Source organism: Piliocolobus tephrosceles, chromosome 3, assembly GCF_002776525.5.
Source record: "Piliocolobus tephrosceles isolate RC106 chromosome 3, ASM277652v3, whole genome shotgun sequence".
Taxonomy (NCBI): Eukaryota; Metazoa; Chordata; class Mammalia; order Primates; family Cercopithecidae; genus Piliocolobus; species Piliocolobus tephrosceles.
The window spans coordinates 61,682,746-61,695,662 of NC_045436.1; the positions used below are offsets into that span (position 1 = coordinate 61,682,746).

Sequence of the window (12,917 nt, forward strand, 5' to 3'; positions counted from 1 at the left end):
AAAAAAAAAAAAAAAAAAAAAAACAAAAAAAAAAAAAAAAAGAAAAGAAAAAAGAAAAACTGTCTGAGGATTACTAGCCAACCAAGACTTAAAATCAGGCTTTCTATCTGACTCCAAAACTCTACTCTAGGCCTGGATTTCTGGAGAAACAAATCACAGAAAAGTTCTAAAATTATTATAATAGATGCTTTATTAAAAAAAGAAACTGCTCTAACAATTTTTAAACAGGAAGATAATTAAAAAGTTCACAAATACGTGGAAATTAAACAACATGCTCTTAACAACGAATGGGTCAAAGAAGAAATGAAGAGGAAAATTAAATCTTGGGATAAAATGGAAACATAACATACCAACACTTATAGATGCATCAAAAGCAGTTGAGAGAAATTTATAGCAATAAATGCATGTGTATAAAGAAGAAAGATCTCAAATAACCTATAATTATACCACAAGGAGCTACAAAAAGAACAACTAAGTCTAAAGTTAGAAGAAGGAGGGAAATAATAAAAATTAGTGTTACCAAAATGCCAAGGGTTTAGTCTAGGTCCTGCTGCTCATTGCACAGAAAGTCAATCACAGAGATGATGCGTATTACCAGGGAAGAAGGCTTTTTTGGGTGCTGTGTCTGAGGAGAACAGATCAATCTGAAATCCATCTCTTTCACACACTAAAATTAGGAGTTTATATAGCAGAAAATAAATGCAACTATGTGTGGGAAAGCAAGAATTAGGGAGGAATAAGAAGAATGACTTGGTCAACAGGTAATCAATCAGGCAATCATGACAGGTGAGGGGTCAGTGTCTCAATGTCCAGATGTGGTGATCTGGTAAGTTTCAGTTCCTTGATACTATCTGGGAGGCCCAAAGGTTGGTTTCCTGAGAAAGGAACTCAGATATGACAAATACGAGTTTCTCAAGTTTTAAGACTGAAAAGGTCAATTTCTTGGTTTATTAATGATAAACAATAAACATCAGTTCCATGGGCCAATTGAGCTGGTTTTGATGGCAGAAATAAATGAAACAGAGACTATAAAAAGTAATAGAGAAATATCAATCAAATTAAGAGTTTAGTTTTTTCAGATCCAGTGCTGGTTGGTATTTTATTAGAAGAAGACAGACAAAATTGACAAACCTCTAGCTAGACTTAAGAAAAAAAGAGAGGAGACTAATATAAGTGAAATTATAAGTGAAAGAAGAGACATTACCACTAATACTACAGTAATACAAAGGGTCATAAGAGATTACTACGAACAATTATATACCAAGAAATTAAATAATATAGATGAAACTGATAAATTTATAGAAACATAATCTACCAAGTCTGAATCATGAATAAATATTTGAACAAACCAACAATGACTGAATCAGTAATCACAAACTTAACAATAAAGAAAAGCCCAGGATCTGATGATTTCACAGCTGAATTCTGCTAAATTCCTTTTACAAGGCCAACATTACCCCGGTACCAAAGCCAACCAAAATACTACAAGAAAAGAAAATTGCAGGCCACTATTCCAATGAACAAACATGCAGAAATCCTCAACAAAATACTACCAAATTGAATTCAATATAGTGATAAAAGGATCATTCACCACGATCAAGTGGGATTTATCCTTGGGATGCAAGGACGGCTCAACATGCACAAATTGGTAAATGTGATATACCACATTAACAGAATGAAGGACAAAAACCATATGAGCATCTCAAAAAATGCTGAAGAAGCATTTGACAGAATTATCTTTACCTAATAAAAACTTTCAACAAATTAGGTATAGAAGCAATGTACTGTAACATAGTAAAGGTCATATATGACAAGCTCACAGATAACATCATACTCAGTGGAGAAAAGCTGAAAACTTTCCTCCGAGATCAGAAATAAGACAAAGGGATCCACTTTTGCACTTTTATTCAATGTAGTACCTTAAGTTCTAGCCAGAGTGATTAGGCAAAAAAAAAAAAAAAGAAAAAAAGAAAAGTATCCAAATTAAAAAGAAGTTAAAGTGTCTCTGTTTGCAGATGACATGATCTTACATACAGAAAACTCTAACTATGCCAACAAACTATTAGACTAATAATTTAGTAAAGTTTCAGGGTATAAAATCAGCACAGAAAAATCAATCACGTTTCTATATACTAACAATGAACTACCTGAAAAAGTAATAAAACAATATCATTCACAATAGCATAAACAAAACATTAGGAATAAATTTAACCAAAGAGGTGAAAGATCTGTACGCCAAAAAGTTTTAAAAAACTGATGAGACAAACTGAAGAGATCTCCAGGCATTTGGAGCACCCACTCACTTAGATGAGTAGCCTGAGCCACCCTACCCTTTCTGTGCAGAGATTGTGGTGCAGTGGGACCCTCTCTGCTCCATACACAGGCACATCTCCAGGTATTCAAAGAACCTGCTCACCTGCATTGGCAGCCTGAGTCACCCCACCCTTCCTTTGCAGAGATCTGTGTGGAGGGGGCTTTCTCAGCTTCACACTCAGGCAGGCAGAGCACCTACTTGCCATGATCAGCAGTCTGAGCTGCCCCATCTTTCCTGGGCAGACACTATGGTAAAGTGGGGCTGTCTCTGCTCCACAACCAGGCAGATTTCCAGGCATTCTGACCATCTGCTCACCTGAATCATCAGTCTGGCCCATCCTTTCTCCCAGTAAATAAGGGTTAAGTATATATGTAGCTGTGTTTGCCTCAGTTGACTTAGCTGTACATGCCATCTACTGACCTGTAGGTGGGATCCCATAGCCCATAGAAGCAGCAAAAATCCTACCTGCATTAAAATGACTACAAAAATTGGAAGCACTAGTGTCCCCAGATGAGAAGGAACAGCACAAGAAATCGGGCACCACAAAAATTGTGAATATAATAACAACACCAAAGGATCACACTAGTTGTCAAGCAATGGTTCCTAGCCAAAATGGAAACTCAGAAATGACTAAGAATTCAAAGCATGAATTGCAAGGAAGCTCAACAAGATCCAAAAGACGGTTGAAAATAGACACAAACTTCTAAAGTAATCTGGGAAATGAAAGAAGAGATAAATATCTTCAAAAGAAATCAATCAGATCTCATGGAATTGAAAAGCTTAATTAAGAGATTTCAAAATACAATTAAAAATTATCAATTGACTGGACCAAGCAGAAGAAAGAAATGCAGAGCTTGAAGACTGGTCTTTTTAACTAACCCAGTTAGACAAAAATACAGAAAAAAAGAATTTTAATAAATGAACAAAGTCTTTGAGAAATATAAGATTATATAAAGCAGCCAAACCTACAAGATACTGGCATTGCTGAGAGAGAAAAAGAAAAAGCAAACAATCCAAAAAACATACTTGACAAAATAATTCAAGAAAATTTCCCTAATCTTTGTCCAGATACAAGAAATCCAGAGAACACCTGTGAGATACTGGACAAAATGAACATCATCAAGGATATAGTCACCAGAATGTCCAAGGTCAACACTAAAGAAAAAATCTTAAGGAGAGCTAAAGGAAAAGGTCAGATCATGTACAAAGAGAAACCCGTCAAGCTAACCGTAGCCTTCTCAGCGGAAACATTATAAGCCAGGAGAGATTGGGGTTCTATTTTCAGCATTCTTAAAGAAAAATTCAAACCAAGAATATCATATCACACCAAACTAAATTTTATACATGAAGAATAGATAAAATCTTATCCAGGCAAGCAAGTGCTAAGAGAATTTGGTTACCACCAGACCAGTTGACAAGAGATCCTTAAGGGAGTTCTACATATGGAAATGAAAGAAAAATATCCGCTACCACGAAAACACTATTAAGAACATAGCTAAGAGACCCTAGAAAGCAACCACACAATATAAAATACAAAGAAACCAGCTAACAAATTCACAATATGATCAAAATCTCACACATCAAATATTAACCTTCACTGTAAACATCTAACCAGCCCATTTAAAAGGTACGGAGGGACAAGCTGGATAAAAAACAAGATGCATCTGTCTGCTGTCTTCAAGAGACCAATCTCACATGTAATGACACCCACAGGCTCAAAGTAAAGGGTTGGAAAAGGATCATGCAAATAAAAAACGAAAAAGAGCAGGGATCATTATTCTTATATGAGATATAACAGAGTTTAAACCAGCAAAAATAAAAAGGACAAAGATGTGCATTACATAATGAAAAAGGTTCAATTCAACAAGAAGATTTAACTATCCTAAATATATACACACCCAACATTTGGACCACTCAGATTTATAAAACAAGTACTTCTATACTTACAAAAAGACTTAGCCAGTCACACAATAAGAGTGGGGGACTTCAACACCCCACCAACAGCATCAGACCATCCAGGCAGAAAATGAACAAAGAAATAAAATTCCACACTTGACCATTTGAACCTAACAGACATCTACAGAATACTCCACCCATCAACCAGAGAATTACATTCTTCTCTTCTACACATGGGACATACTCCAAGATTGAGCACATGCTAAGCCATAAAGCAAGTCTCCATAAATACACAAAATTGAAATTATACCAACCATACTCTCAGACCACAACAGAATAAAAATAGAAGTCAATATCAAGAAGATATCTCAAAACCACAAATTATATGGAAATGAAACAATTTTCAGCCAGGCGTGGTGGCTCACACCTATAATCGTAGCACTTTGGGAGGCTGAGCCAGGTAGATTGCCTGAGCTTAATTTGAGACCAGCCTGGGCAACATGCTGAAATCTATCTCTACTAAAATACAAAAAATTAGCTGGGTGTGGTGGTGCACGTCTGTAGTCTCAGCTACTCAGGAGGCTGAGGAATGAGAATTGCTTAAATCCGGGATGGGAATCACTTGACCCTGGGAGGCCAAGGCTGCACTAAGCCGTGATTGTGCCACCACACTCCAGCCTGGGAGACAGAGTGAGACAGTCCTAAAAAAAAAAATTGAAATCAGCTGTTTAAAGGAAAAAACTAATAATCTAGTTCTTTTGAAGCCTATTTTACACATCGCTTTTTAACTATTAATGGCCACTTTGGAAATGGCTAATTCAGCTGACTGGTATGAGACATTATGGGTTTCAGGCTAGGAGTTATTAGTTATAATTCTGTAATTATGATTATATTGCTGAGTATATAAAAATGAGTATCATATATAATAGTAGTACAAGCCAGGCATGGTGGCTCATGCCTGTAACTCCAATGACTTGGAAGGCTGAAGAGGGAGAACTGCTTGAGGCCAGAAGTTTGAGACCAGCCTGGGTAACACAGTGAGACCCTGTCTCTAAAAAAAACAAACCCCAAACAAACTTAGCTGCCATGGTGGCATGGCCTGTGTTCCCTGCTACTGAGGAGGCTGAGGTGGGAGTTCTTGAACACCAAAACTCCAGGCTGCAGTTGAGTCATGATTGTGCCCTGCAGTCCAGCCTGGGCGATGAAGCAGGACCCTATCTAAAAAAAAAAAAAAGTAGTAGAAAGGTTTGTAACTTTGACTAGTGTACTGAACATAAACAGAAGGTTTTTATGATAAAGACATCTGGAAAATAGCATGAGACCATGATGACAGTGTCAGATTTATGACTAAAGAAGTTTGCTAGAGTTGGCTGAAGAATGTGTTCCTTCGAGAAAAATTGTATTTGCATGAATAAAACCATTTACATCAAAAGAAATGTCAGTATCTCAATGAAAATTTACAAACAAGTCCCTAGAAATGTAATAGGAAAACTGTTAAAGTAGTAGAGCAGGCAATTCTTAATGGGTTAGGCCAGAAATAATATAAAATCTCACATACATAAAATAGTTTTACATAGATGTCACAGAATTCTTGAATTCCCTGAAGCTCCAGGTGTCAGGTTAAGAACTCATGTTTTAACCTCTTTTGCCATAGATCACACTAAAACATCATATTCTTATTTTCTTCTTTGCCTCTGCTGTACCTTGCTGTTAGAAACTCTAATGTCCTTGCTAAGAGTACAACGCAGGAGGAGCCCCTAAGTAAAATTCTGAATGCATTTCTAACTATATTTGGGAGTCAGGTTTCAGCGTTTTAATTCAACTCTACTTAGATATGCTATGTACTACATAGGTTCCAGTTCCCTTGGATAGATTACAAAATCTACTCTATGTGTAATGCAAGTTTATCCCAAATTATTTCATTTACAAATGAACATCTGGAATACATGTTTATAAATTCAGGAACACACACATACACATTAGTTACAATTACTTGAGCACTAACTATGGTATAAACACACACTGAATATTTTACATGCATTATCTTCTTTAATTCTCACAACTACCATATCAGATAGGTATAGTTATTATACCAGCATACCACCGAGGAAACTGGGGCTGAGAAAGGTTAAATAAAAACTGTTCAAAGTTACAAGGTATGGGAAAGGCTGAGACTTGGTTCTAGGTCCATTTAACTCCAGGTCTAGAGTTACTGCACTTCTAATGCCTCTATATAAAAATCCATTTTGGATAAAACAGTATTTTTTGGTTAGAATAAAACAAGGTTAAAGCAGAAGTGATACAATGGCAGGAATGTTTTGACTCTCTAGTCATACAGAATAAATGGATGGTTTCCCAATATAGATCACAAAATTGGTACAGAAAAATATAGTGATGTTGACCTCTTTCTCTGTTAAAAGTAAAAATAAATAAATAAAAGTTTAAAAGTTTCTGACCTAATTCCTAAGAAAAAAATTTCTTCGATATTTAAAAGGATGAGAAAAACCTGCTCTGAACCTAATTTTGAACAAATAAATAAGAATTGAAATAAAAGGGACAGGAAAAAATTACTGGGACATTTATTGGCTGGCCTTGCTAAGAACAAGAATGTTAGGCATGCTTGGATACATAGTCTAAACTGACTTTTTTTTTTTTTTTGCAGAGAAGGTTCAACACGTTTTGATGATATGCCTATCAATTAAAAAAAAGTCTGCATGACTTCCAAATAGTATACATTAATAAATTATATACCTTTGCAACTATACTACCATATTATGTATGTCTGTAAAACATACCCAAAATATAAATTAAAGAATGAGATATAGATTTTTCATTTAAAAACTTTTATTTGGTACCTCCTCCACAGCAGACATTTTGTGCCTGCTGGAGATAGCACTAGGAACAATGTTCCTGATCTTATGGAGCTTACATCTTAAGAGGGAGAGACCAGGGAGATAGGTAGCAAATAACTATGTCTGTTAGCAATAAAAAACTGTAAAGAAAAAAACAATATATGAAGATTGGAAATAATAAAAGGCTATTTCAATAGCGTTGTTAGGGAAACTTGAATGTTAGATGATACTAGAGCAAAGTTAAACATTTATTTAAAAGATGAAAAACAATATTTTCGAATATCTTGCTAATTATGATGTTTTCACACCATCATTTGCTATTATCTCAAGGCATTTTTAGGGTGAGGTTCATTTTTAAGAACAGTATATAGGAATCTATATTTCAAATAGTCTTCTTGTCTCAGGTCCAATTAGACTGTCATTGTTTCTACACTGAATGTAATCTGAATGATGAAATAATACGCCATTTCTTGGAGTAAATGGCATCAGCTATGTCTTTTTCTTGTGGTTCATCATTTGATATTGGTGTTATCCTTGATTTGGTTTTCACGGCAGAATCTTTTTCAAAGTTTTGTCCATGTTTTGAGGATTTAGTTAAAACCTGATAATAGAATCTATAAATCCACTTAATTGGGCAAACATAAACAATAATATATTATTGAGGAAGGGTGCTTGTCATTCGCTCTACCCTGTATAACTCCCACTCGTTTTTTCAGGATCCCTTAATGTCCTGTGATACGTAACTGACATTGCGCCCAAGCATAGGTGACAATGCCAATTTATATATTAAATACCAGTAAAATTTATTTTGTATTTTACTTAAAGTACATATAAGTAAAATACCTAATATTTTCTTCCCATACTCCAAAATAGCATCTTCAAGATGGACCATAGGATATTAAAAAAACTCACTGTTCTAAGTCTTCAGAAAAATGGGCTTGGGAAACTCTTAGATGAAAGGTGATAAACTCATGACATGGAACTCCTAAAAGAGAAGAGTTCTGATAGGCTTGTAACAATGAGACTGTACGGATCTTTTTTTTTTTTTTTTTTTTTTTGAGACAGTCTTGCTCTGTCAGCCAGGCTGGAGTGTAGTGGCACAATCTTGGCTCACTGAAGCCTGTGCCTCCCAGGTTCAAGTGATTCTTGTGCTTCAGCTTCCCAGGTCGCTGGGACTATAGGTATGCACCACCATGCCCAGCTAATTTTTGTATTTTTAGTAGAGAGGGGGTTTCACCATCTCGGCCAGGCTGGTCTTGAACTCCTGGCCTCAAGTGATCTGCCCACCTCTGCCTCCCAAAGTGCTGGGGTTACAGGCATGAGCCACCACACCCAGAAGATCAGTTCTTTAAAAGGCTACATTTACAATATACTAATAAGACAGTTCCTTTGATTAAACACATATTTACATACGCATATTTTGCTCAGTGAAAAACCAAAATGTTAACTATGGTGACTTTAGCAGTGATTTTTTTTTTTGCTTCTTTATATTTGCTAATTTTCTACAATAATTATGCATTATTTGCATAATAAAGGTTTAAACAGCATTAAATAGAAGTACACATACAAAGTTGGAAGGTGATAGAACCAACTAAAGAATATAACAAATCTTTAAGAATAACATAAGGATAAATCCAGAAGCTTTCATAAGCCAAGAAAAGCTTATAAAAGTGTCAAAACACACTCAAAGCGATATTTAAAGCTATATTCAAGGCAAGAATACAGAGATCTATCCTTGTAATGGACAGAAAGCAGAGATAAGGTAAGAAACTAGAGAGCATCTAGTTGCGAATTCTGAGTTCATGTCTCTTTCTCCAGCTCATTTCACATTGCCTAAAGAAAGGAAAAGTTGTGAATAAAATTAGAGAACACATAAAAACAATCTTCAGAACACTTGAGATGGGCATGTGCCTTGATTTTCAAAGAAGAAAGAGAAGGCAAATTGCAAGAAATTTATGTTTTAAAGTAAGTAAGTTGGTAGGTCATGATCATAACAAAATATAATGTCAAGCTTGCCTCTACTTTTAAAGAATCATTTGTAATTAACTGCATATTGACATTTTGAAATACATCAAATAAGTATGTGTATAAGTACACATACAATCATCATAGATTCAATAGCTACAAATACAGATGATACAGGTTGAGCATCACTAATCCAAAAATCCAAAATTCTCCAAAATCTGAAACTTTTTGAGCACTGACATGATGGGCACAGGACATGCTTATTAGAGCATTTTGGATTTTAAATTAGGGATGCTCATCTGGTAAATATAATGCAAATATTCTAAAATCTGAAAAAAAAAAATCCAAAACTTTTGGTCCCAAGCTTTTCAGATACTCAACCTGTATAAATGACCAAATACTATAAGCAGAGTTGCTGACATGAGTTTTTTTGCAACCATGAACAACTCTTAGTAAACTTCTGAAGAGAAGAAAGTACAATCTTTCCTCTACTTCCTTATATGGTAGCTGCATTACTGGAATCAGTGTATACTAAAACCATGCCCCAGACAATGTGTGTTTATAAGTAAATCAGAGTTAAGTTCTTTCTAGGCTTAGAGAATCATAAACACGTTTCACTGCTACACGAATATGCAAGGGGAGATCTAAAAGTCATTCAGGTTGCAGAATCTTCACTGTGTATATAGCAGCAGGACATTTAACATCCCTGGCCCTTGCCTTTCATATCATTGTAATGTAGGATTACACCCCTCTATCTTTGTGCTAAATAAAAAAAATTGCCCCACAAGTTTCCGAAATTGCCTCTAGATGGCAATAGTATCTTTGTTGTAAATTACTGATCTCTTAGCATAGGATATACCATGGTACCTTCATAAAGCTTTATATGTAACAGAAAACATCTTCATAAAGCTTTATATATAACAGAAAACATCTTCAAGTTCTACTTATGATGCTCTCATCTTGGAAGGTATAGAAAGCAGGGACCAGGATACATTTGAGAATGACATGAACTTACAAGAGCCATACTGAATATATTTAGGTTTAAATATTGTGAAAAACATTTAAAATACAAAATAAATTAGCACTAGTCAGCCCTATCTGATCAGAATACTTCATTTTACCTGACAAAATATTTAAAGCAGAAAAGCCAATAACAGGCCCCTACTTCTTGTCAGAAGTCTTAGAATATAAATGAAGAAGAGACAGGTTCCTTGCTTTTCCTGAAAAAAATCTCGGGGGAAATGAGAAGCTTGCTTTAATTAAATGAAAGAGTGGAGAGAGGCAAACTATGAAAGATCCGAGCTTAGCTCCCAGATGATGCTTTAAGTTTCTACCCCTTACCCCATATACTCCACGCCACAGGTCTGGAAGAGTTGTAATCACATCCCTAGCATTCCTAGGGACAAGGTGCTTTTTTGAATGGGATAGTATCTGGCCCTAGAACAGGACTAAGAGAAAGGTCTGCACTGGAGTTGAAGCCACTTCATTTCTTGTTGAGAATACACAATAAATAGGTCTATTTCTTTTTAAAAGATCATACAGATTTTTCTATTGAATCCAACTATATGGGTGGATTATAAAAAATATCTGATAAACTTATCCCTTTAGCTAACGTGGGAGCCATTTTGCAGCGATGGTTCACACGCACGTTTGTTATTTATTCCTTTAAATCATTCCAATATTAATAGAAAAAATCCATGATGAACAAAAATGAAATTTTAAATAAGGACAGCACTTGATGCAAAAAGAAAAGCTGGTAATACTGAGCCCATCTTTGTTTTAAACTTGTACATATTGTGTTGGTTATGAATATTTTTTGCATGACTTGATTTTTTAAAAGATTGTATTAAAATAGTTCAAAGTTTTTTTTTTTTTCTTCTGTTTTTAGGAGTGGAGGTTTAATAGACAAAATAAAGAGAAAAGAGAACAGCTCTCTAGTGAAAGAGAGGGGCTTCGGAAAGGGAAGGACCCTAAAGTTTTGCTTTTTTGAGACAGGGTCTCACTCCTTATCCAGTCTGGAGTGCGGTGGCGCGATCTGGGCTCCCTGAAACCCCCGCATCAGTGTCCCCCAAGTAGTTGGGACTACAGGTGTGCGCCACCACGCCCGGCTAATTTTTGTATATTTAGTAGAGACGGGGTTTCGCCATGTTAGCCAGGCTCATCTAGAACTCTTGAGCTCGAGCTCAAGTGATTTGCCCGCCTCCACCTTCCAAAGTGCTAGGATTATAGGCGTGAGCCACCGCGCCTGGCCTTAAAATACTTTTTATCTTGATGACTGAGGGTGTGTGTGTGTTTTAGCACCCCCTTGAATTTTGGGCAGAACGAAGTGCCTCCTTGGTCTTCAGTAGTTCAAGAATAAGTAGAACCTCTTTTCACTAATAGGTTTCAGAGTACTGGGAGGCCCCAGTGCTTCCATATTTGTACTTCTCTTAGACGTACTATTTCAACAAATACACATACAGTTTTTGAGACAAGGTCTCCCTCTGTCGCCCATGCTGGAGCATAGTGGGGTGATTACATTAACAAATATTTAAGCAACTTAAAACACTAGTTATAGCAGAGTGCCTAACGGCATGTCCCTCAATCCTGGGAGGTCAACCACTTTCCTTCTGGATCTGGTACAGGTGTACCAAGGTGTAAATCGCGCTGCAGCAGATTACATAAAGAGAAGGCAGTGGTCTCCCCTGTACCAGGACTTGGTCAGGACCAAGGCAGCCCTGGGAAAGCAGAGCCTGTTAGTTTCAGAAACTAAATTCTGGAAGGGTAAGAAGCAAATTCATTACCGACAGCTGTAGCCAAGGTTGTGGTCCCACAATCGTGCCCCTCCCAGCCACCCCTCTTCTCTGGGAAGCTGACGGGGGCGCCAGGAGAGGCTGACTGGGCGGCCTGCCTTTACGTACCCTGCTCGCGAGGAATCCGCACCAGGCAGTCCACCATGCCTTTGTACCGCGCCTCTGGGCTGATCTGCTTCGACGACGCCTGCACTTGCAGCAGCAGCTTCACCCGCTCGATGGGCGCCACCGCTGTCTTGGACACAGCTGCCGCGACTCCGCCGGCCAGAAGGTCCTTCCCGAAAGACGAGGCATCAAACAGCCGCTTTTCTGCCTTCTTCTTCGCCGGCTCACGATGCATGACGGAGAAGGATATAAAAACCGGCAGCAGTGGCTAAAAATGAGTGTGGGAGCGACGATGAAGGGAAGCTGAAAACCACTGTAGCATCGTCCCGGGGAGAAAGTGGCTCTTGGGACGCTGGGATAGCTGCGCGCCGGCGTGGGGCGTTCGGAAAAGCTGCGCAGGCGCTCCAACGGCCTCCAGCCACTAGGCGCCTGACACGTGGCGCCTGACACGTGACTCCTGACACGTGGCTTCTGGATGCGCCGTGACGCCTGGGCACTTCTACTAGTGGAGCCTGGGCTTTCCGATGAGGGTGGGGTCTGGAGGTGGTGAGCACCGAACAGGAAAGGTGAGTGGAGGGACCCAAGAGAACCAGTTCTGTATGAAGAAATTTAGTAGCTGAGACTAGGCCAGAGCAGTCAACCAGCGGTGTGAGATTAACAGAATTTAGTTTTTTATTTTTATTTTTTATTTGTTTATTTTTTTTGGAGAGGGTCTCTGCTCTGTCACCCAGGCTGGAGTGCAGTGGTGCCATCTTGGCTCACTGCAACCTCCGCCTCCCGGGTTCACGCCATTCTCCTGGCTCAGCCTCCAGAGTAGCTGGGACTACAGGCACCCGCCACCACACCGGGCTAATTATTTTGTATTTTTAGTAGAGAGGGGGTTTCACCGTGTTAGCCAGGCTGGTCTCAATCTCCTGACCTTGTGAGCCACCCACCTTGGCCTCCCAAAGTGCTGGAATTACAGGCGTGAGCCACCAGCCAGAATTTAGTTTT

General features: G+C 37.9%; 1 protein-coding gene across 2 annotated transcripts in view; it reads right to left on the reverse strand.

Moving 5' to 3' along the window:
* The window catches only part of SLC25A31 (solute carrier family 25 member 31), a 41,063-nt gene extending 28,744 nt beyond the window's left edge, over nt 1–12,319 (reverse strand). For both annotated transcript variants that reach the window (XM_023217618.2, XM_023217619.2), the window contains exon 1: nt 11,928–12,319. In XM_023217618.2, the coding sequence (XP_023073386.1) occupies nt 11,928–12,159 (232 nt within the window). In that variant the 5' untranslated portion in view covers nt 12,160–12,319. The remainder of the gene's footprint in view (nt 1–11,927) is intronic.
* Between the last annotated feature and the right edge of the window lie 598 nt (nt 12,320–12,917).